The following is a 26,086-nucleotide window of genomic DNA, read 5'->3' on the forward strand; positions in this document are numbered from 1 at the left end:
ATCTCGAATGGTAGGCTCGTCCTCATGGGTAATGGCCTCAATATCTGTATCTCCTATCTCATGATCCTCCTCCTCTCTTGTATCACGGTCATCATCACGTCCATGGCCATGATCATCCTCCATACGCTCCATATTAGTAAATGTACTATACATCACTTTGGAACGTGGCATAATAGTTATGACATGCCACCATCTATTATTATCCACCATTGATTGATAGACAACCTAATTCAAACACAAATACAATCATGTTACTTTTCTTGCATCAAATATTTAAAAGCGAGTATTTTTATATGTGTGCACAGTACCTGTTCACATTGTTGCGATAGTACTAGTGTGTCCTTCCTACTTTGCCAAAACTTTGTGGAGTCAATAGTTACAAAGCCACTTGCATGGAATTTGATTGTTGCATTGGGGCCTCTTTCCACCACGTCCTTAAACCACTTTACATCCAAAACATACACAAAGAAGCGTCGAAAGTCAAGCATAATAATATCTTGGATTATGCCACAATAATCATCCATGGCTCCATTGGCTCCCTCAAAGCTAGCAATGACGCCGCAATCTTGTGTGTTTCTCTTATCATCAATCCGTTGTGTTTGAAAATGCTTGCCCTCACACCATATAGCATTGAACATAGTGCACTACACCAAGAAAAAATCAATTAAATAAGCAATCTAAATTATTGAAAGCTCCTAACTTATGCATAACATTCTATATACCGACCTTGCTCATGCATCCCCTAGCATACTCCCATTCTTCCATTGTAATACGCATCCCCTCGTCTTTCTCTGCTTTCTCCATTTCATCAAGTAGCCAATCCACATGAATATCCTTTGGAAGTGCTCTTAGATACTGAGGGTATGGCACACGAGATCCGTGGTGTGTACGAAAGAGGTCCCTTTCTTCTTGTCTTATTGCCTTTGCATCCTGGTATCTTGTCGCCCATCTTTTCATCACATCACTATTAAGCACGCAAAAGAGGTTGATACTATTATGCAACTTCGTGTCTATTACTTTGTTGCGTCCTTTCCCTTGAGGCACAATAGAGGTCATCCTTAGGTCTTCATCACCTCTCCATAGTCGTGGGAGAGAGCTATCCACATCAACAAGAAACTCAAAAATATATACAAGTGACTCTTGTACCAACCAGCCCTCGGCCATGCTACCTTCGGGTCTTGCATTTTGTCTCACGAAGCCCTTCAAGGTCTTCATGAAGCGCTCCAGGAAGAACAACCATCGTGCATGTATAGTACCACATATAGCAATCTCATCCACCAAATGCACTATGAGATGTAGTTGGGTTGTGAGAATAGAACGTGGAAATGTCTCCTCCATTAAACAAAATGCCTCCACTGACATAACTCGAGCATTCTCAAGCGTGGTGGGATCTATTTCCTTTGAGCTCACATACCTCACAAGCTCGCCCATCTTGTGAATACAATCTTTCACGTCCTTCGATGCACTACATGAAATGCTAGTAGGTAGTATGAACTGAACCCGCGAGGAGGTGGTTGATTAGTTGCTTATAGCTATTCACTCACAAATTTGAAAGGAAAAATATACTATGCACATAAAATACTTACTTGGAGCATCTTGTGCCAATCATGAGATTTCAAGCCATATAATTGCTCTACACCTCTTTTCTTGCTCTTTGTAAAGGCTCCCTTCAAACACCTCATGCATCCAGTGGGAGTACAAATTGTAGTAATAGCGCGCTTCACCGTCACCATCTCTAGCTTTGATAACATCCACGGTGCACGAGGTAAAAAAACATGCCCATTTGGCTCTCTTGAGGCCAAGCAAAGAGACCAGTTACAAAGTTTCAATAACATTTAATCTAAAATGAGTAAGAAATTTAGAATTCAATATGACACTCTCTGTTCGTGAAAAACGTGTGACCACCCTGGAACCATGCCGTGTGACACAAAGAAATTTTTCGTGTGTGGATCGAATTTTTGATCAGACTATACGATTGTGTGCACAATAGCAAGTGTGATGTTGTGTCAGAAGACTTCAAAGACTAGATCCATAGGGAAGTAGGTGAGATTTGCATTTTTGTGTGCTAAAAAGCTTGTTTTTCCACCTCCTAAGGATTGGGGTGTGAACAAAAAGTGGACACCCTTAGCTTGCTACTTCCCACATATATATATAGATATATATATATATAGCTATATATGTATATAGCTGAAGCAAGGAAGGGATTTGAGGAAAGAGGGACAACCACAAGTAGTATTAGTCATATAGGTGTCTTAGCAAACAAGGGTTAAAAACTAAAAAAGAAAAAAGAGAGAAAAAAATTTAGAGTTTGAGTGTGCTTTTAGCTAGGGAAGAGCATACTCTTAGTAAATTTTGATACTTAATAAACATGCAAGTGATGCAATTTGAAAAAGAAACTGATATGAGCAATTAAATATATAGGAATACTGCTATCTATCTATCTATCTATCTTTACATATATATATATATATATAAACTAGTAATCAACTGAAAAAAACCCCAAGAGTCACAACAAAACAATCATAGCAGGATGCTATAAAGCAAAGGCATACCAACCACCCCAAAAGAGATCATGGGAATAGATGGAGGGTGGCTACAGAGCAAAGGCAGCTATGAAGTAAGCATGGGGGGGGGTTCTCTCTCTCTCTCTCTCTCTCTCTCTCTCTCTCTCTCTCTCTCTCTCTCTCTCTCTCTCTCTCTCTCTCTATTTCACATACGCACGCACGCACAAACGTATGTTTTTAAATGTAGATCTCAAGTAGTGCATATTTTTAAACATGATTAGATGTTTAGATTACACATTCATCAATAATGGTAAATAGCTTCAATACAACTAGGTACATATCTTTAAGTACAAGTTGACCCAATCGAAATCCTCTTCTAAGTGCTTAGTTTGATTTCACATATGTATGCAAGTCTGAAAATAAGATGTTGCAGTTGGACCCAATAAACTAAGAACCAATGTCATAAGGGAGTAAAACTTTACAACTGTGTGGAAGGTATGTAGTCACACCACATTTAAAAAGTTTCATGGTCATGATATCATAATTAGTATCTATATTCCAAACTTTAAGGCTCAATTTATGTGCAAGCACATTTCACCATTTCGGAGGAACACATGTAAGGGGTAAATAATTTCACAAGTCATGGAATGCATAGTGTGCGCCTAATGTGCAATCCAAATTAAAGTGTTTATTGTAAGTCTTAGTTATCTCATTATTTATGTGATGGAGTTATAATTCAAATTTATGCTCACTAGCATAAGATAAATGACTTTTAAAATTTGATAATAATTATGTATAATCTCATGATTTGTACAATTAATAACTAGAGACCTTCCATGCATAAGCTAAAAAACGTATTCTAGTACTAGTATATTAGAGCACTAATGGAGTAATCATATAGTACTATATTAATACTGATATAGTGCCATCTATTTCTATTAAGTACTAATATAGTGGACTGTTTGTTTCTACTCTAGTACTAATATATTAGAGCAGTAATATAGTATAGATATATAACACTAAGACAATATTATCTATTTCTTTATAGTATTGATATAGTACTAATAGAGCACTATTCTAGTATTCATATAGTAGACTACTAATGCCTATTAATATACTACTAACATAGTACTATCACAGTACTAACATAGCACTATTTGTTTCTATTCCAGTACTGATATATCAGAGCACTAATGTAGTACATCTCCGTCTCCATGCTAGTTGCACATGTCTGGCAGTTTGCGAAGGTGTATGGGATCAACAATCTGGGACTTGTGGCATTGCTCCAAAAAGAGGTGGTTTTTGAGTCAACTTGTTAGCACGATAGTTGGCTGAATACGCAGTGGACCAGTTCGCCACATATGATGATGCTCGCGATGCATTCTTGAGATGGTTTCCTAGGGAAAAAATGATTCCGCAAACTCTAGATAGATTGCACTGCTTGGATCAGGGAGATTAGGATGTGGACGAATATGCGTCCAAATTCAACTTACTCATGCAACGTGTGCCTGCAAATGAACGGCCTGCTCAGGAGGTACTCAATGACTTCTTCATTTCGAGGCTATCATGGGATCTGTGGACAACATTGGCCATAGTTGAGGCCATAGTTGATCAGACACAAGCAACGCTCGAGGCGGTCATGGCACAAGCAGTGCGGGCGGGGGATTCGTTGCATGGGAGGACATCCAAGAACCGAAAATCCACGAAGAGTAAAGCCAAGAAGAAGATGCCAAAATCCAAGAAGTCAGACGATAGTGATGCAGACATGGAGGTGACCAGCTCGGAAGATACCAGCTCAAAGGAATCTAACTCAGAAGCAGAAATGAAGACCCATAGAGCCTCTAAAGGGGGCAAGGGCACTTCAGTGGCTTCTGGAGAAGGATCAATACCTTAAGGCTTGAAGGGTATCTGGTGTGCTCATTGCTGCAATCCTGGTTACTCCGCAGTCGAGTGTGCTCTTAATGCGAATTGGTGCGCGGTTTGCTTGACTAATACGCACAACACAGAGGAATGCCATTGTAATGGGCACGGCCAGAGAGCAGTTGGTCAGCAGCAAGATGCAGTTGTGTCTTTTGTTCAAGAAGAGCGGCAACAGTAAGCGTTTCAGCCACAACAGCAATCGTTTCAGCCACAGCAACAGACGTTCCAATGAGGTAGAGGCGACCGTGGCCGTAGAGGCAGGGGTCGGTCAAAATTGATAAAAAACCTCTCTATTTTGCTTGGGTGAAGGCCATTGGCGGAACGAATGCTTGGAGGCTGAGGAATGGAATCGGCAACGTGCGGAGCGCCAAAAGATGTCTGAGAAAATGCCCAGCACTTCGATGGCACACATTGTTGATGATGTGCCCAGGGATTAGTATAATCACCCGTGCTGATACCAAGTTGCAAGGACCCCGACTCCCAAGAAGGGTGACAAGCTTTTAGATTGTCCAACCCAGAAACACATCAGACACCAAGCTGTTTGCGAGTTGGCGACGAAGGAGCCACCATTAATGCCATTGGCAGAGTCCGCAACGATGCCCAGTGAAGCACGTAAGGTGTAGTTTGTGGAACCAATTCTCCAATAAGAGGTGGAGACTCAAGCCAAGTTCAAGCTACACTTACCAGGGAATGGTCCAAAGGCAGTCGAAGAAACTCCGTTGGTTGCAAACCAAGCCAAGAGGTGGGAAAATTCTCCCCAAAGGGAGCCAGGGTTGGAGTGCATTCTAGAGGCACCGATCCAAATTTCACTGGGAAGATTGCTTAACCTGGTTCCAGAATTCCACTGGCAATTGTTGCATTCCTTGCACACGAAGTCTAAACTAGAAGAGGTGAAGCTATGCCAAGCTGAATCATGCCCAGTTCCAACAGTCCCTCTGACTGACATGAGAATTCCGGTTATATCTGCAAAGGCACAAGGGCGGTGAAGCTATGACAAGCTGATTCATGCCCAGTTCCAACAGTCCCTCTGATCGACATGAGAATTCCGGTTATATCCGCAAAGGCAAAAGGGCGGGCTTTCTCTCTCTCTCTCTCTCTCTCTCTCTCTCTCTCTCTCTCTCTCTCTCTCTCTCTCCCTCTCTCTCCCTCTCTCTCTCCCTCTCTCTCTCTCTCTCTCTCTCTCTCTCTCCTACCCTTGTATTTTGAAAGGATTACAATTAAGAGATTAAATAGAGATATGCATTGCATCAAGAGGTCGAGAGAACAGTCATCATTTTATTTAGATGGACATGTAGTGGAGAAATGATATAGATTACAGATAGGGAAGCATAATGAATATATCAATGGTATTTAATACATATTTGGCAACACAAATAGACTAAATTAGAATGGGTGTGGCATCGCTTCAAATCAATGGCATGAACAGTGTGATGATTATTCATTTTTAATAGTGCTGGTTTACATAGCTATGTGCAAGATGAGAATAATACATTCTAGAGATTTGGCAAGTGTGAAGTGCCATATTTAAAGCAAAGTTTTTTGTTAGACAGTTGTACCCTTCTTATGCTTCTGAGCACTAAGAAGAATGGCCGCCACTAAAGAAGTGAGTGTTGTATATGCAGTGATTAAGAGCACCCCATCTAAGTATAAGAATGGCCGCCACTAAAGAAGTCAGTGTTGTATATGCAGTGATTAAGAGCATCTCATCGTGCTTGGTTCCGAATGTTAGGAGCACCCCAACATACCCTTTCAAGTATAAGAATGGCCGCCACTAAAGAAGTGAGTGTTGTATATGCAGTGATTAAGATCACCCCATCGTGCTTGGTTCTGAATGTTGCGACATCGAGATATGCATCAATTGAATGGTACACGGAGATGTAGGTGCCCTTACCCATGAGGGAGTAGAGCATTCGAACAGGCATCAACATCCACTGATATGCAAAGGGTTTCTTCTTTTCGTCATACTTTTAATGTGAGATTGACTATCTATTCAATATTGGTGTCCAGCCCGATAGATCCTAAAGGGTCTCTCTCTCTCTCTCTCTCTTTGGACTTCCCTTCTATTTTGAAAGGATTACAATGAAGAGATCAAATGGATATAGGTATTGCATCTAGAAGTCGAGAGGAGAACGATTATCATTTTATTTAGAAGGACATACAGTGGAGATGTAGAGATACTCAATACAGATAGACGAAGCATAATGAGAAATCAATGGGTTGTGATACATGTTTGGGAGGCAAATAGGCCAAATCAGAATGGGTGTGGCATCGCTTCAAACGAGTGGCATATATTTTTCATAATAGTCATGAACAATGTGATGATTATTTATTTCTAATAGTTCTAGTTTACATAGCTATGTGCAAGATGAAAATAATACATCCTATGTGAAGGGCCGTATTTAAAGCATAATTTTTTGTTAGATAGTGGTACCCTTCTTATGCTTTTGAGCACTAAGTATAAGAACGGCTGCCACTAAAGAAGTGAGTGTTGAATATGCAGTGAATATGATCACCCCGCCGTGCTTGGTTCCGAATGTTGCAACATCGAGATATGCATCGATCGAATGGTACGTGGAAATGTAGGCGTCCTTGCCCATGATGGAGTAGAGGATTCGAACAGGCATCAACGCCCATTGATATGCAAAGGGTAACCAATGAGTGAAGCCCATGGCATCAAACGTAGCATCCAAGAACCAATCACTATGAACTGATGCTACCACACCATCCACGATGATAGTGCCACCCATGGTCAAAGGGTTGTATAAGCCGTGCCTCCTTGTTGTAGAGACCTCTGCATATGCATGCACAGGAGGAGCATTTAGATTTTAGGCTACGCAAAGACTGATCACACCTTGCATAAATGTGCTCATTACAATGAATGGCCTACAGGGTTTTAAGAGAGAAGTGTACCTTTGACCACATAAGGAAAGACTTTCTCCTTTGAAATGTGAACATGTTCTTGACTCGTGGCCCACACAATGTCCCCGATCTCAATATCTTGGGCACGCTTATAAACTATATTGCCATTCTTATGAGACGCAGGTATGAAATGAAGGCTGGTGAGTCGAATGGTGTTGGAATGTGAAGCTGAATGTCCGATGGGCTCCGCAGTGATGGCAATAAAGATGGCAGTGACATTGGCATCCTTGTGGCCGAAAGCATAGACATCTTGGTAGCTAATGATCCCGTTCTCACCCCATACAGCTATCTGTTGCATGCAGAGAAATGGGTGGGATCAGTAGTATGCTGGCAAATGCTGAGTGTTATGATAGGTAGTTGAGCAATGAGGACACAGTGGTGGTGGTGCATGTAGGCATGCAACGGAGATTATTAAAGGCATTCGAAGACGATGCACACCTGATCACCAAGCTGGAGCTCGGACATACGTTTGGAGGTGCCGCGATGGGTTTCAACCGTGGCATCACCTACACACACATGAATTCGAAGAGAAGGTGAGCATGCGCGTGGCGGAGAATGCAAGCATTCCTGTGGTGGGGGAATCCTCGATTCCTAGCTTTACTTTTAATACGACCGGTGCTAATTCACCTGGGAAGCAGTTGCTGATACATCCACCGAAAGCACCGAGGGCGGCATACACGCCCAGCACGCCAGCAACACAAAATGGTGCTAAGGGACCGAGGGATAGGCACTCAGCACTACCCAAGACTCCTCCCACTGCCCCAGTTATGGCACCTGTTACAAAAGTGAGTTCCTCTATGAGAAAACGACCCAAGATAAGGGAGATTAGCAGGGCGGTTAACATCATATATTGCAGCCCTTTACGTTAAACAGATTCCTTGCCTGTGCCTGCGCCGCTCTGACAGTCGAGCAATTTCCTCATTCCTAGCAGCCTGCGCTTAGAACCACCATTATACGAGTTGTAGATGCTGGTTACGTCATCCCCAGTAACGTAAACGGCGCAGCCTGTAGAGCCCGCGTTGCTAGGGCAGACGATCTGATGAGAATCATCCACCCGCACTCCATGAGTAAGTATGGAAGTAGTATGTGGAGGTGGGTGGTGTACTGATGAAAAATGAAACGAGCGCCCGAGTTGCAGTGGGATGCGGAGGATTCAGGAACTCACAGCACTTTTGCGACGGTAGTTATCAATGAACACGAACTCCGTGCCGGATCCGTCGCTAGCTGCGAGACAGCCGCCTGTCGCTTGGAGCTGGATGGTCGAGCATCGAGCACAAATGAGTTCTGGGTACTAGGAGTGTTTATGCAAAAGTAGTCATGTCTCTAATGATAGACGTCGACTCTCACCTGCAATGTGAGATCCTCGGAGCCGCCCCAGTCGTTGCTAACGCTAGCCATGAACGTGATGGTGCCACTGTTGACAATCTCTTGGCAAGCTGCAACGATGTTATCTGACGGAACCGCTCCCCACAGCAAGGCAGGCGTGTTTGTAGCCAAGAGCGAACTGGCAATCTGGTTGCCAACGGTGCCGACGAAGGTGTTGGGGCCGGAAGAGGAACTTGAAGGGGTGGTGGCGGAGATGGTAAATTGAGCGAGGGCGCCGCCATGCGGCTGGAAAACTAGTAGCTGAAGAAAGGCAATAGCTGAGATGAGGAGCCGAGGACGAGTGTGGCTGTGGCTGATCTGCATCTCGGTGCTGGGAGACATTAGACAGCTAGAGTAGCTAGACTGAAAAGCTCAGCGGAGCGATCAGAGGATATGTTGCAAGTTGGACAGAAATGCTGAGGCTGTGTGCAATCTGTTTGTGTGTAGGTAGCTGAGAGGTGTGCGTTTATATAGCCGAGGAGGGGTGCCTCTGCGAGAGTGGCGTGCATGGACCGCCAAGCCTGAGTCGCTCGTGACTCGTGTGCGGTCAAAATGAAGTCGAGGATGTTTTGCTCCTTAAGGCACCATGGTCCATTGACTTAAAATAACGGGCAATCTTGAGAGATCTAAGCAAGACAAGCCTATCCACATTGGATTGAACTTTCACATGAGCAACTTTCTCCGATCTCTCTTCTTTTGGAAAAAAAGTGTCAACAGCTTGTCATTACCTCATGTGCGTCTTGCTTTGCCCTTGGTACAACCACACTTAGGCATGTGTAGAATTGAATGAGCTCTTCAACCTATTCCGTAGTGGCAGTTCTTTGGAGAGTGTTTACAGGCCTCCCCATGTATTCCATAATATTCTGGCCCTCATTAGCATCTCCAATGTTGATGTTATCTTCCGCAAGGAAACAAAATCATGATTGAATGTTTCCGACTCATTTAGATATAATTTATACTCGCAACAATCAAAGATGCATATCAATGCGGTATAGACATGCAACTCAAGAACCCTTTAAAAGGTCTCTTGGGTAATTCTTCATTGATGGAGTGCTTCTCTAGCAAACCTGTTGCATGGATATGTGTCGCATAGGCAACACATTAAGAAAACTATCTTTGTTCGCCCCAGTAGATGTCCATCTACATCTGCACCAGATGTATCCACGCCTGAAATTCTTGTTCCAAGAAATTTCGTGAAGAAATTTTATTGAGCTAGTTTTTTAGTTTCACAATATCCGTAGAACATATTACAAATTTATCTATTTTCTTTTGAATTTTAAAGAAAAAGTTGTAAATCCTGGCAAAACTTTAATTTTTTTCTCATAAAAGTTTCAAATCTTGGCCAATTTTTCAAAACTTTATTTTTACCAAGGCATACAAAACTTCCGACACCAATATAAAAGTTTCGCTTCTTATCGAAACTAATTGGAAAAAATCATCCATGTAGCTTGAGTAACATGAAATCCAGTTGCATTCCATTCTAGTACTACTGGGAAACAGATTAGTACTAAACCATCAATACCACCTTCGTTCTAACAATTACACTAGTTGTAACAGAGAAAAAGATAGTAATATATTAGTATTCTACTATAGAAATAGAATAGTACTATAGAAATAGAATAGTATTATATTAGTATTCTACTATACTAGTATTGAATAAAAGTAGATAGTCCTACATTACTATTAATATAGTAGTATGACATGACCCTTCTTCTTACACTACTTACACTTCATTAAGCTAGAGACCTTTTTTTTTCTACCATATCCCATTAGGACCTACCAATTTAGGGATGCCAATGGATGCCATATCTCCTCTCCTTATCAAGTAAGGCACTGACCGGATGGTCTTCGTCATGGGTTCGAGTAGATGCATCAAGATTTTCATGAGTCTCTCATATGGCTCAAGCATGCTATTTAAGAAAACCACATTTACATCTTCCTCTTCCATTTTCACATTGATGGCGGCTATCCTCCGGCTAGCAGAGTGGTAATGCTATGTAGTTCGTTGATGAAATCACTAAATTCTCCTCCTTAGAAGATCGTAGGCTAAACAACTTGGCTCTTAGAGTAATCAAATAGCTTGAGGCCCTCACTCCATACAATCGAGGTACAACCCCTCAACTCATCCCATAACTTCTTTCGAGGACATAGAACCTACCAAAAAGTGAATTACCGTTTGTGCAATTTTAGGGATATGACTCTTGTTGCTTTCTTATCCACATCCTTTTCAGTACTTGATGATATTGACTTGCTTAGTACTTTTTAGATAGGCCATAATCCCTTATACATTAGCAAATACTTTGCCTACATCTCATCAACATATACCAAGTATGCCATAAAATATCTTGATGGTGCTCAAGAAAAGCTCTTTCATTGACAAGGACTGACACAATTATTGATGTGCATTTAATTTGATAGAAATTGTATGGGAAATAGAAGCAGAGAGAATATAAGTCTTCAAATATACATGTGGTGTGGTTGCTCAATGCTACTTCTTATTGCTCACCCAATTAGTTCTAGCCAGTGGGTCCATTTGATATGTGAGAGTCTTATACTCGTCTTATAGTTTTAATTTCCATACCAAATGCCTCGAAATACCATGGTTGGGACACAAAAAACCCTCTCTTAGACTGCCATATCTGCAAACCCGAGAATAAAGGAAGAAGACCCAAATCTATTGCCTTAATCTCCTAACACAAAGATAATAGAGCTATATATAGCTCATCCACACTCAATCCTTGTCCTCAACTAGTTCGCCTCAATCTCCTAAGACAAAGATGATAGAGCTATATATAACTCATCCACACTCAGTCCTTGGCCTCAACTATATATATGCGTCTAGTACATGAATATGATCATTCCTTGGGAGCATATGTTGTTTCATCTCTGATGCTTGTGTTTCTCTGATGCCCGGATGCTTGTGTTTCTTGGATGCTCATCGGATGCCGAGATGCTTGCATTTCCTAGACAATCCTTATTCCCAGTTGTTTTGTACTTCCAGATGCCCAAATGCTTATGTTTCCTAGATGTTCGGATGTTCTTTGTTTTCCCAGATGATCACTTGCCTAATAGCAGGCGATGAAATTTCTTTTTTTGATTTCTAAGGATTTTTCTCATCCTTTTCCTAATAGCAAGGATGTCTAGTAATGTTTTATTTCCTATCACAAGGATCTCCACAGTATCTTATAGGAGATGATTCATATTCCTTGTTGCAATTCTCGCCAAGTAAGAAGAAGGAGATGCCCTTGTTCTATCTATGTTTATCGATTATTTCTTAGATGTTTTCATATATTTTATCATCGATCCCTTAATCCGTTGTGTTGTTATCCTCTATAAGAAAAATTGCACCAGCAGCATTAAATGGCACTAGCAAGAAGACTGCGCTATAACTAAAATAGCAAGGAGAGATTTAGATGATTAATTCTTTTCATGGAATCCTGATGCAATCTTGAGGCTACACTACACTATAACTAAACTACACGCTCAGTTTCGTGGAAGTTTTTGGAGTTTTGGGAATCTGCCCATGATCTCGATTGTGTCAAAGATGTTGCATTGTTTGATTTCGTGAGCAAAAGTGGCATCAAAGCAGTGGAGCCTACTATGGCGAAGATCCTACTATGTCAGCGTCAATGCAGTGGAGTCTTCTATGGCAAAGTTGTCGCTTGTACACATTTTAGCTTGGTAGAGGTGAGGAAGCATGAGAGGCATGTTGAAAGCTATTATTGCATAACCATGTGGATTAGCAGCAGTGTGACCAAGAGGGGTGTGCGAGGGTAGGTTAGCTGCAAGGGTTGGCCGTTTGGATCTCCAAGCGGTTGGGTCTTCAACAGCCACTTCCCTAACCGCCATCAGATGGTTCTATGCGCATGCTATTAGTACTAGCATTATGATGTTGTTCTGTACACAGTTGTTGTGCGAGATATTTCTCCGAAATATAGTGATCTTCGATGTATGTCTCTATTGCATTATCTGTATTCCATTCTCATGGATGTTACACATATCATTTATCTTTGTTTCCCGTAGCATCTATGCATATTTATGATGCTACACATTGGTGACCACGATGGACATTGTTACCATCATGCAAGGAATTTGCGATCTGGCGATTGATTGTTTTTCAAAAAGTGTTTGGGGCATGCTCATGTCATCCGCTCCTTGCCATCATTGCAGAGGCACTTCACATGGCAGTTTGCACGTAGTGGCACTCACTTCGGAGGAGATTCGAGAGGAGATTGCTACGGTGAGGAGGCACATCCGTGGATTTTAAGATGAACTTCATCGGATGCGATCCGATCCCCAGCACCCTGCTTACGGGAGAGAGACTGCGGAAATCCTAGTTAAGAACCTCATCCAGTGGTCGGGTTGGCAGCGACTTCTATGATTGTTATCTTCGCAGTAGGCATGCATGCGCACGCACTCGCAAGGACCTTATGATCCCCTGACACCAACGACGCGGTTGCGACGGTGTAACAATGATCTCGAGCATGGAGACGTCATTCCACAAGAAACTCCGAGAGGGATCGATTGGCATTACAGTCCACCTGCTCAGTCAGTTTCACTGCCAAGGCTGTGGGTTTGGGTCTCGCTTGATGCACGCCCTTGGTGCTTTCAGTGGATGTATCAGCAACTGCTTCCCAGGTGAATTAGCACCGATCTTATTAAAAGTAAAGCTAGGAATCAAGGATTCCCCCACCACAAGAATGCTTGCATCCTCCGCCATGCGCATGCTCACCTTCTCTTTGAATTCATGTGTGTGTAGGTGATGCCACGGTACTTTAGTGTAGGTGATGCCACTATGGTCTACACTAATAGCCTGAGTGCTTTGGCCATTGCACATAACCCAGTGTTTCATGCACGTACCAAGCACATTGAAGTTCACTATCATTATGTTCAAGAGCAGTTGTCAGTAGGAGACATAGAGTTGTCCTATCTTCCCACAGAGGACAACATAGCATATATGTTTACAAAGGCACTTCCTCGTCCCAAGTTTGAAGTCTTATGACAGGCTTTACACTTGGATTCATTTGTTACATGATCTGACATACCTTGTACATTCATATGTGGCTATATCCTTTTGGATGAACATGTGCCACCATGACCAGAAAATACTAGGTATTCTGAGACGTTTCCACAATACTTCAGCCCATACCATGGAGGGGGGTTTGTAGGCCATCTTCTCCCTATTCTAGTGATGCCCTATGGGCCCTGGTATGTGCCTTGTAGGCATAGTTATAGGCACTTAGTGTATTTTGTGCCTTTTATGCCACATAGGACACTTAGTCCTATGTGACACCTAGGACACTTAGTCCTAGGGTCTACCTACAAGTACTATGTACTTTTCTTTTCATTTCAATCTAGTTGACGTGATGGCTGATAACTATCGACTCTTATACCTTGTACTTGCTCTCTCGTTTATCGATCCTATAGTGGCATCTTTAGTATCTCCATTTTTTGTCTCAAAATCTACTACTTTGTGCCATGTTCAGAAATGGCCCCTAGTGACTTGCAAGTAGCATCTATCCCCCCATGAATGGTCTAGAAAAATGAGGGCGCACAAAAACTTGAGTATTAATTAAGGCATCCTCTAACCATTTAAATAGCTGGCAAGTGCTCTCTTGGTCTTTCTCTAAGAAATCTGTGGGACAGGTTGCCCATTGTGCAAAACCCCTTTTTTAATTTGGATCTTCTGTAGAATGAGGCAAGACTCAAGAATCGTAGATGTCCTCATGAAACTCTTTTGCCTGCTACGACTTCCTCTCCACCCTAAAAATCGATACAGGGCCTAATTGATTGTACTTCCATCTCCAAGACAATGGAATGGTTCCCATCTCTATTAATGGGTAGCCAAACCAATGGTGTATTATTCACTATGGCATACAAAAGATTCCATCTTTTCTTGCCAACTACCCTGTTGTACTTAGCTGCATATGAGGCCTGTTTACAAATTTCCAATCAACATTTATTAACCTTGTCAAATATTAAACCACTGCATTGCATTTACATATGTCTTGATCAAAATGCACCCTATGATTGAAAGTTACAAACCATACCTCAACACCTTTGAGATTAATACGAATCAGTTCACGTCGGCTCTCCTCATTTGGAAGAGGTGTGTAAATCCCCTTCTCTAGTCTTTGCCTGTGAAGCCATAAATAACCCCCACACAACACACAGACAAAAAATTTGAAAAAGCACACCAATCAGTTTCAGGTTGTTACTGTGGCTCTTAACCAAAATTGAAGCTCACCATGACAATACGACAAAGCAGCAAGAACGATGAAAAACTAGACACAAATAATGAAAATCATGTATCAAAACGTACTCTCCTGGTATCTTATGAATTACTTCTTACTGCCTATGCTGTTATACTTACATATTTCAAATTCTTTAAATAGCAAAACACCCTCACCTAAGTGCTTCATCAATATCCCAAGGAAAGTTTGTTGCTGCCAGGACCATGACTATTTTCTTTCTCCATCTTCATTGCCACTGGTACTATTATTGACACCATCAACTTGGATAAGCAACTCTGACTTTACACGCCTTGAAGACTCATGCTCTCTTGAAGCCCTGCATGTATCGAAGCTTGCAAATCAAGCTCATACACACCACTCTTTGCAAACTTTACTGAGTACAGGTAAAGTACTGTCTAAAAGAGGCGAGCACCTTTAGTAAATCCCAAACAACCATCGCGCTTGTTTCAGTAAATGCCAATCAATAAATCCCAAACAAGGAAAAATATAAATCCCAAACAGAATACTAATCCCAAACAACTACCAAGCTTGTTTTAGTGACAATGACTATGGATGAGGGACCATCTAAATCATATATTCAGATTAGAATTCAGTCGGAATTAGACTGTAATAACAACGATTGTGCATGAGGGACCATCTAATTCACATGTTGAGATTAGCATTGAGCTGGAATTAGACTATAATAATAATGACTTTGCATCTAGTTCACAAGCTTAGATTAGCATTTAGTCAGTTTATCAGGGTGTCATAACAATAGTTTAGAATGAGAACTAGCATTAAGCTAAGATAGACTATATGAACACATCACATGGTTAGAATTACCATCTAATCGCATGTCATAAGTGAAGTAGTCATAAGAAAATTGAATCTTTGAATCCAACTAAATGCAACATTTTCAAATTATAAGGTCTAGCTGAGTGAAGCAATCGTACCCAAGGAGGTATAAATGGCGAATGATTGCTTTAAAACTCAAGTTATATAGAAAAGCCAAATGTATAGTGATCAGCCCCTAAAGTTATATACCCGGGTAATATACAACCAAGTTTTACTCTTCTACATTTTGAAAAGAAACCACCATTGTATCTAAGTATGGATGAATACAAAGACGATTTACTATTTTTTTTTCAAAGAAGACAATTTACTACTTAACTCAAGTTCTATTGAATAGCCGATTGTATTAGAGGGGTGGTCAACCCCTAAAAAAGTCCTGGGTGATATATATCGAAGGTTACAAGAGATAAAGTCTAAGATCTTTGAAGGACTTTATATTTACACAGGGATTCCAGGATGCAGGCTTGATACTTCACACAGTAGGAGCCTTCAGCAACATACTTCGCAAACTGTGGGTTCTTATATTATGGAAGGCCTTCCCACAGTTCCTCATGCAATATGACCATCTTGTGAATGACACTCTTGGGAACTCTATGTTCCTCCTCCAAGCAATCAATCTCATCTACGAAAATCTTGGGTTGTCGAGGGACCCCTTGTGAAATGGCTTCATCAAGCTTAGGACAAGAGGCAGGACTATGGCTTTCCATCTTTGTTCCTCCGCTGTTCCTTCACTCGAGACCTGTCGGGTTTTTAAACTAGTTTGCTCTCTTGCTATCCAAGATGTAATTGTTCACATATTCTAGACCCTGTCAAATCAAGCCATCTTGACATGCTCAAGGATGTAATGCAGTGAGATCTTTGCCATCTTTGAAGACCTGTGTACTGATAGATTCCCCACACATTACATTGATGAATATGACAGGTTAGTTGTATGATAGTTAAGGCTAGAGGAGGTAGGCACTGGCTAGAGAAGGTAGGCAATGGCAAACGAAATGCCTTTTTGTTGGTTTAGGATTAATTGCAACCCCCACAAAATATAATCTTTAGTAAATCCCAAACAACCACCGCGCTTGTTTCAATAAATCCCAAACAAGGGAAAATATAAATCCCAAACAGTATACTAATCCCAAAGAGCCACCGAGCTTGTTTTAGTGACAATGACTGTGCATGAGGGACCGACTAATTGCTAGGTTCAGATTAGCATTCAGTCGAAATCAAACTATAATAACAATAATTGTGAAAGAGGGGCCATCTAACTCATAGGCTCAGATTAGCATTGAGCCAGAATCACAGACTGTAATAACAATGACTTTGAGGGACCATCGAGTTCACAAGCATAGATTAGCAGTCAGTCGGTGTATTAGGTTATAATAACAATCGTTTAGAATGTAATAACCATGAACTAATGTTGTTATTACAGCTTGATGAGCTGACTCAATGCTAATCTAATGTACTGTTTTGATCTTTCCTTTCTTCACTTGACTGTAATAACAATGACTTTGCATGATGGGCAATCTAGCTCACAGGCCGCCCAGATTAGCATTTTTCGATAACTGAGAAATTCTTCCATGGCAACCATCTAATCGCACATCATGGCTAGACGACGATGTATATGACCGCTACGCTAGGCTAGGCTAGGCTACACAACAACATAAAGCAACTATAGACGCGCTTGGTAGACGCGCAAAATAGCGGGCGCGTCTATAGGCATTGCTTTAGTAGAGGAATTACGGGTGCGTCTAAATGCGTGTCTAAAAGCGCTTCTATTTGCGCGTAAATTACCGCATCTACGTGCGCATCTAACCTGAGAAAATACGGGCCCGTCTAACATCCCGTTTATTAGCGCGTCTATTTGCGCGTGTATCAGCGTGTTTATTTGCGCGTTTACACTGAGAATCAGATGCGCATTTAGACACGTAAATAGATGCAAACCAGAGAATACAAAAAGTGAGATTTTGGTGTACATCATTGCTTTCCAAACATTGCCCATGATTACCAAAGCACATAATTTTTTGCAAGCCCACATATACAAGAATTCAGTGAGATGAGGAGAATGAGACAATATGTAAAATAGTTTTGCCAATATCAATTATGGGGCTACGGTTCAATCTCATCCTCAATGAGATCAACCCTTGCCAAACTATCTACTTCAAAATCCAAACAAGTGTTTAGATCTACAAATACATTCAACCCACTACTACTTGTGCCACTCATGTGCTCATCGAAATCAGCATCTCGAATGGTAGGCTCGTCCTCATGGGTAATGGCCTCAATATCTGTATCTCCTATCTCATGATCCTCCTCCTCTCTTGTATCACGGTCATCATCACGTCCATGGCCATGATCATCCTCCATACGCTCCATATTAGTAAATGTACTATACATCACTTTGGAACGTGGCATAATAGTTATGACATGCCACCATCTATTATTATCCACCATTGATTGATAGACAACCTAATTCAAACACAAATACAATCATGTTACTTTTCTTGCATCAAATATTTAAAAGCGAGTATTTTTATATGTGTGCACAGTACCTGTTCACATTGTTGCGATAGTACTAGTGTGTCCTTCCTACTTTGCCAAAACTTTGTGGAGTCAATAGTTACAAAGCCACTTGCATGGAATTTGATTGTTGCATTGGGGCCTCTTTCCACCACGTCCTTAAACCACTTTACATCCAAAACATACACAAAGAAGCGTCGAAAGTCAAGCATAATAATATCTTGGATTATGCCACAATAATCATCCATGGCTCCATTGGCTCCCTCAAAGCTAGCAATGACGCCGCAATCTTGTGTGTTTCTCTTATCATCAATCCGTTGTGTTTGAAAATGCTTGCCCTCACACCATATAGCATTGAACATAGTGCACTACACCAAGAAAAAATCAATTAAATAAGCAATCTAAATTATTGAAAGCTCCTAACTTATGCATAACATTCTATATACCGACCTTGCTCATGCATCCCCTAGCATACTCCCATTCTTCCATTGTAATACGCATCCCCTCGTCTTTCTCTGCTTTCTCCATTTCATCAAGTAGCCAATCCACATGAATATCCTTTGGAAGTGCTCTTAGATACTGAGGGTATGGCACACGAGATCCGTGGTGTGTACGAAAGAGGTCCCTTTCTTCTTGTCTTATTGCCTTTGCATCCTGGTATCTTGTCGCCCATCTTTTCATCACATCACTATTAAGCACGCAAAAGAGGTTGATACTATTATGCAACTCTGTGTCTATTACTTTGTTGCGTCCTTTCCCTTGAGGCACAATAGAGGTCATCCTTAGGTCTTCATCACCTCTCCATAGTCGTGGGAGAGAGCTATCCACATCAACAAGAAACTCAAAAATATATACAAGTGACTCTTGTACCAACCAGCCCTCGGCCATGCTACCTTCGGGTCTTGCATTTTGTCTCACGAAGCCCTTCAAGGTCTTCATGAAGCGCTCCAGGAAGAACAACCATCGTGCATGTATAGTACCACATATAGCAATCTCATCCACCAAATGCACTATGAGATGTAGTTGGGTTGTGAGAATAGAACGTGGAAATGTCTCCTCCATTAAACAAAATGCCTCCACTGACATAACTCGAGCATTCTCAAGCGTGGTGGGATCTATTTCCTTTGAGCTCACATACCTCACAAGCTCGCCCATCTTGTGAATACAATCTTTCACGTCCTTCGATGCACTACATGAAATGCTAGTAGGTAGTATGAACTGAACCCGCGAGGAGGTGGTTGATTAGGTGCTTATAGCTATTCACTCTCAAATTTGAAAGGAAAAAGATATTATGCACATAAAATACTTACTTGGAGCATCTTGTGCCAATCATGAGATTTCAAGCCATATAATTGCTCTACACCTCTTTTCTTGCTCTTTGTAAAGGCTCCCTTCAAACACCTCATGCATCCAGTGGGAGTACAAATTGTAGTAATAGCGCGCTTCACCGTCACCATCTCTAGCTTTGATAACATCCACGGTGCACGAGGTAAAAAAACATGCCCATTTGGCTCTCTTGAGGCCAAGCAAAGAGGCCAGTTACAAAGTTTCAATAACATTTAATCTAAAATGAGTAAGAAATTTAGAATTCAATATGACACTCTCTGTTCGTGAAAAACGTGTGACCACCCTGGAACCATGCCGTGTGACACAAAGAAATTTTTTGTGTGTGGATCGAATTTTTGATCAGACTATACGATTGTGTGCACAATAGCAAGTGTGATGTTGTGTCAGAAGACTTCAAAGACTAGATCCATAGGGAAGTAGGTGAGATTTGCATTTTTGTGTGCTAAAAAGCTTGTTTTTCCACCTCCTAAGGATTGGGGTGTGAACAAAAAGTGGACACCCTTAGCTTGCTACTTCCCATATATATATATAGATATATATATATATAGCTATATATGTATATAGCTGAAGCAAGGAAGGGATTTGAGGAAAGAGGGACAACCACAAGTAGTATTAGTCATATAGGTGTCTTAGCAAACAAGGGTTAAAAACTAAAAAAGAAAAAAGAGAGAAAAAAATTTAGAGTTTGAGTGTGCTTTTAGCTAGGGAAGAGCATACTCTTAGTAAATTTTGATACTTAATAAACATGCAAGTGATGCAATTTGAAAAAGAAACTGATATGAGCAATTAAATATATAGGAATACTGCTATCTATCTATCTATCTATCTTTACATATATATATATATATAAAAACTAGTAATCAACTGAAAAAAACCCCAAGAGTCACAACAAAACAATCATAGCAGGACATCCAAGAACCGAAAATCCACGAAGAGTAAAGCCAAGAAGAAGATGCCAAAATCCAAGAAGTCAGACGATAGTGATGCAGACATGGAGGTGACCAGCTCGGAAGATACCAGCTCAAAGGAATCTAACTCAGAAGTAGAAATGAAGACCCATAGAGCCTCTAAAGGGGGCAAGGGCACTTCAGTGGCTTTTGGAGAAGGATCAATACCTTAAGGCTTGAAGGGTATCTGGTGTGCTCATTGCTGCAATCCTGGTCACTCCGCAGTCGAGTGTGCTCTTAATGCGAATTGGTGCGCGGTTTGCTTGACTAATACGCACAACACAGAGGAATGCCATTGTAATGGGCACGGCCAGAGAGCAGTTGGTCAGCAGCAAGATGCAGTTGTGTCTTTTGTTCAAGAAGAGCGGCAACAGTAAGCGTTTCAGCCACAACAACAATCGTTTCAGCCACAGCAACAGACGTTCCAATGAGGTAGAGGCGACGGTGGCCGTAGAGGCAGGGGTCGGTAAAAATTGATAAAAAACCTCTCTATTTTGCTTGGGTGAAGGCCATTGGCGGAACGAATGCTTGGAGGCTGAGGAATGGAATCGGCAACGTGCAGAGCGCCAAAAGATGTCTGAGAAAATGCCCAGCACTTCGATGGCACACATTGTTGATGATGTGCCCAGGGATTAGTATAATCACCCGTGCTGATACCAAGTTGCAAGGACCCCGACTCCCAAGAAGGGTGACAAGCTTCTAGATTGTCCAACCCAGAAACACATCAGACACCAAGCTGTTTGCGAGTTGGCGACGAAGGAGCCACCATTAATGCCATTGGCAGAGTCCGCAACGATGCCCAGTGAAGCACGTAAGGTGCAGTTTGTGGAACCAATTCTCCAATAAGAGGTGGAGACTCAAGCCAAGTTCAAGCTACACTTACCAGGGAATGGTCCAAAGGCAGTCGAAGAAACTCCGTTGGTTGCAAACCAAGCCAAGAGGTGGGAAAATTCTCCCCAAAGGGAGCCAGGGTTGGAGTGCATTCTAGAGGCACCGATCCAAATTTCACTGGGAAGATTGCTTAACCTGGTTCCAGAATTCCACTGGCAATTGTTGCATTCCTTGCACACGAAGTCTAAACTAGAAGAGGTGAAGCTATGCCAAGCTGATTCATGCCCAGTTCCAACAGTCCCTCTGACTGACATGAGAATTCCGGTTATATCCACAAAGGCACAAGGGCGGTGAAGCTATGACAAGCTGATTCATGCCCAGTTCCAACAGTCCCTCTGATCGACATGAGAATTCCGGTTATATCCGCAAAGGCAAAAGGGCGGGCTTTCTCTCTCTCTCTCTCTCTCTCTCTCTCTCTCTCTCTCCCTCTCTCTCCCTCTCTCTCTCCCTCTCTCTCTCTCTCTCTCTCTCTCTCTCTCTCTCCTACCCTTGTATTTTGAAAGGATTACAATTAAGAGATCAAATAGAGATATGCATTGCATCAACAAGAGGTCGAGAGAACAGTCATCATTTTATTTAGATGGACATGTAGCACTTGGAGAAATGATATAGATTACAGATAGGGAAGCATAATGAATATATCAATGGTATTTAATACATATTTGGCAACACAAATAGACTAAATTAGAATGGGTGTGGCATCGCTTCAAATCAATGGCATGAACAGTGTGATGATTATTCATTTTTAATAGTGCTGGTTTACATAGCTATGTGCAAGATGAGAATAATACATTCTAGAGATTTGGCAAGTGTGAAGTGCCATATTTAAAGCAAAGTTTTTTGTTAGACAGTTGTACCCTTCTTATGCTTCTGAGCACTAAGAAGAATGGCCGCCACTAAAGAAGTGAGTGTTGTATATGCAGTGATTAAGAGCACCCCATCTAAGTATAAGAATGGCTGCCACTAAAGAAGTCAGTGTTGTATATGCAGTGATTAAGAGCATCTCATCGTGCTTGGTTCCGAATGTTAGGAGCACCCCAACATACCCTTTCAAGTATAAGAATGGCCGCCACTAAAGAAGTGAGTGTTGTATATGCAGTGATTAAGATCACCCCATCGTGCTTGGTTCTGAATGTTGCGACATCGAGATATGCATCAATTGAATGGTACACGGAGATGTAGGTGTCCTTACCCATGAGGGAGTAGAGCATTCGAACAGGCATCAACATCCACTGATATGCAAAGGGTTTCTTCTTTTCGTCATACTTTTAATGTGAGATTGACTATCTATTCAATATTGGTGTCCAGCCCGATAGATCCTAAAGGGTCTCTCTCTCTCTCTCTCTCTTTGGACTTCCCTTCTATTCTGAAAGGATTACAATGAAGAGATCAAATGGATATAGGTATTGCATCTAGAAGTCGAGAGGAGAACGATTATCATTTTATTTAGAAGGACATACAGTGGAGATGTAGAGATACTCAATACAGATAGACGAAGCATAATGAGAAATCAATGGGTTGTGATACATGTTTGGGAGGCAAATAGGCCAAATCAGAATGGGTGTGGCATCGCTTCAAACGAGTGGCATATATTTTTCATAATAGTCATGAACAATGTGATGATTATTTATTTCTAATAGTTCTAGTTTACATAGCTATGTGCAAGATGAAAATAATACATCCTATGTGAAGGGCCGTATTTAAAGCATAATTTTTTGTTAGATAGTGGTACCCTTCTTATGCTTTTGAGCACTAAGTATAAGAACGGCTGCCACTAAAGAAGTGAGTGTTGAATATGCAGTGAATATGATCACCCCGCCGTGCTTGGTTCCGAATGTTGCAACATCGAGATATGCATCGATCGAATGGTACGTGGAAATGTAGGCGTCCTTGCCCATGATGGAGTAGAGGATTCGAACAGGCATCAACGCCCATTGATATGCAAAGGGTAACCAATGAGTGAAGCCCATGGCATCAAACGTAGCATCCAAGAACCAATCACTATGAACTGATGCTACCACACCATCCACGATGATAGTGCCACCCATGGTCAAAGGGTTGTATAAGCCGTGCCTCCTTGTTGTAGAGACCTCTACATATGCATGCACAGGAGGAGCATTTAGATTTTAGGCTACGCAAAGACTGATCACACCTTGCATAAATGTGCTCATTACAATGAATGGCCTACAGGGTTTTAAGAGAGAAGTGTACCTTTGACCACATAAGGAAAGACTTTCTCCTTTGAAATGTGAACATGTTCTTGACTCGTGGCCCACACAATGTCCCCGATCTCAATATCTTGGGCCCGCTTATAAACTATATTGCCATTCTTATGAGACGCAGGTATGAAATGAAGGCCGGTGAGTCGAATGGTGTTGGAATGTGAAGCTGAATGTCCGATGGGCTCCGCAGTGATGGCAATAAAGATGGCAGTGACATTGGCATCCTTGTGGCCGAAAGCATAGACATCTTGGTAGCTAATGATCCCGTTCTCACCCCATACAGCTATCTATTGCATGCAGAGAAATGGGTGGGATCAGTAGTATGCTGGCAAATGCTGAGTGTTATGATAGGTAGTTGAGCAATGAGGACACAGTGGTGGTGGTGCATGTAGGCATGCAACGGAGATTATTAAAGGCATTCGAAGACGATGCACACCTGATCACCAAGCTGGAGCTCGGACATACGTTTGGAGGTGCCGCGATGGGTTTCAACCGTGGCATCACCTACACACACATGAATTCGAAGAGAAGGTGAGCATGCGCGTGGCGGAGAATGCAAGCATTCCTGTGGTGGGGGAATCCTCGATTCCTAGCTTTACTTTTAATACGACCGGTGCTAATTCACCTGGGAAGCAGTTGCTGATACATCCACCGAAAGCACCGAGGGCGGCATACACGCCCAGCACGCCAGCAACACAAAATGGTGCTAAGGGACCGAGGGATAGGCACTCAGCACTACCCAAGACTCCTCCCACTGCCCCAGTTATGGCACCTGTTACAAAAGTGAGTTCCTCTATGAGAAAACGACCCAAGATAAGGGAGATTAGCAGGGCGGTTAACATCATATATTGCAGCCCTTTACGTTAAACAGATTCCTTGCCTGTGCCTGCGCCGCTCTGACAGTCGAGCAATTTCCTCATTCCTAGCAGCCTGCGCTTAGAACCACCATTATACGAGTTGTAGATGCTGGTTACGTCATCCCCAGTAACGTAAACGGCGCAGCCTGTAGAGCCCGCGTTGCTAGGGCAGACGATCTGATGAGAATCATCCACCCGCACTCCATGAGTAAGTATGGAAGTAGTATGTGGAGGTGGGTGGTGTACTGATGAAAAATGAAACGAGCGCCCGAGTTGCAGTGGGATGCGGAGGATTCAGGAACTCACAGCACTTTTGCGACGGTAGTTATCAATGAACACGAACTCCGTGTCGGATCCGTCGCTAGCTGCGAGACAGCCGCCTGTCGCTTGGAGCTGGATGGTCGAGCATCGAGCACAAATGAGTTCTGGGTACTAGGAGTGTTTATGCAAAAGTAGTCATGTCTCTAATGATAGACGTCGACTCTCACCTGCAATGTGAGATCCTCGGAGCCGCCCCAGTCGTTGCTAACGCTAGCCATGAACGTGATGGTGCCACTGTTGACAATCTCTTGGCAAGCTGCAACGATGTTATCTGACGGAACCGCTCCCCACAGCAAGGCAGGCGTGTTTGTAGCCAAGAGCGAACTGGCAATCTGGTTGCCAACGGTGCCGACGAAGGTGTTGGGGCCGGAAGAGGAACTTGAAGGGGTGGTGGCGGAGATGGTAAATTGAGCGAGGGCGCCGCCATGCGGCTGGAAAACTAGTAGCTGAAGAAAGGCAATAGCTGAGATGAGGAGCCGAGGACGAGTGTGGCTGTGGCTGATCTGCATCTCGGTGCTGGGAGACATTAGACAGCTAGAGTAGCTAGACTGAAAAGCTCAGCGGAGCGATCAGAGGATATGTTGCAAGTTGGACAGAAATGCTGAGGCTGTGTGCAATCTGTTTGTGTGTAGGTAGCTGAGAGGTGTGCGTTTATATAGCCGAGGAGGGGTGCCTCTGCGAGAGTGGCGTGCATGGACCGCCAAGCCTGAGTCGCTCGTGACTCGTGTGCGGTCAAAATGAAGTCGAGGATGTTTTGCTCCTTAAGGCACCATGGTCCATTGACTTAAAATAACGGGCAATCTTGAGAGATCTAAGCAAGACAAGCCTATCCACATTGGATTGAACTTTCACATGAGCAACTTTCTCCGATCTCTCTTCTTTTGGAAAAAAAGTGTCAACAGCTTGTCATTACCTCATGTGCTTCTTGCTTTGCCCTTGGTACAACCACACTTAGGCATGTGTAGAATTGAATGAGCTCTTCAACCTATTCCGTAGTGGCAGTTCTTTGGAGAGTGTTTACAGGCCTCCCCATGTATTCCATAATATTCTGGCCCTCATTAGCATCTCCAATGTTGATGTTATCTTCCGCAAGGAAACAAAATCATGATTGAATGTTTCCGACTCATTTAGATATAATTTATACTCGCAACAATCAAAGATGCATATCAATGCGGTATAGACATGCAACTCAAGAACCCT

The 26,086-nt window shown here is 42.3% G+C and overlaps 2 protein-coding genes across 2 annotated transcripts; both read right to left on the reverse strand.

Moving 5' to 3' along the window:
• Positions 1-6,841: 6,841 nt before the first annotated feature.
• LOC147883637 (uncharacterized) lies at positions 6,842-9,032 on the reverse strand. Its single transcript, XM_087399542.1, has 7 exons — positions 8,691-9,032; positions 8,509-8,595; positions 8,226-8,379; positions 7,971-8,117; positions 7,782-7,849; positions 7,335-7,632; positions 6,842-7,215 (listed from the first exon to the last, which is right to left on the reverse strand). Exons 1-7 carry the CDS (start codon positions 9,030-9,032, stop codon positions 6,842-6,844), a joined length of 1,470 nt encoding a protein of 489 aa, XP_087255668.1.
• Positions 9,033-23,204: 14,172 nt separating this feature from the next.
• LOC147883638 (uncharacterized) lies at positions 23,205-25,395 on the reverse strand. Its single transcript, XM_087399543.1, has 7 exons — positions 25,054-25,395; positions 24,872-24,958; positions 24,589-24,742; positions 24,334-24,480; positions 24,145-24,212; positions 23,698-23,995; positions 23,205-23,578 (listed from the first exon to the last, which is right to left on the reverse strand). The coding sequence occupies exons 1-7, from the start codon at positions 25,393-25,395 to the stop codon at positions 23,205-23,207; spliced, it is 1,470 nt and encodes a 489-aa protein (XP_087255669.1).
• Positions 25,396-26,086: the final 691 nt, after the last annotated feature.

This window comes from Dipteris shenzhenensis, chromosome 28 (genome assembly GCF_047967505.1).
Source record: "Dipteris shenzhenensis isolate YYH24624 ecotype China chromosome 28, Dip_SZ_1.0, whole genome shotgun sequence".
In the NCBI taxonomy this organism is placed as follows: domain Eukaryota; kingdom Viridiplantae; phylum Streptophyta; class Polypodiopsida; order Gleicheniales; family Dipteridaceae; genus Dipteris; species Dipteris shenzhenensis.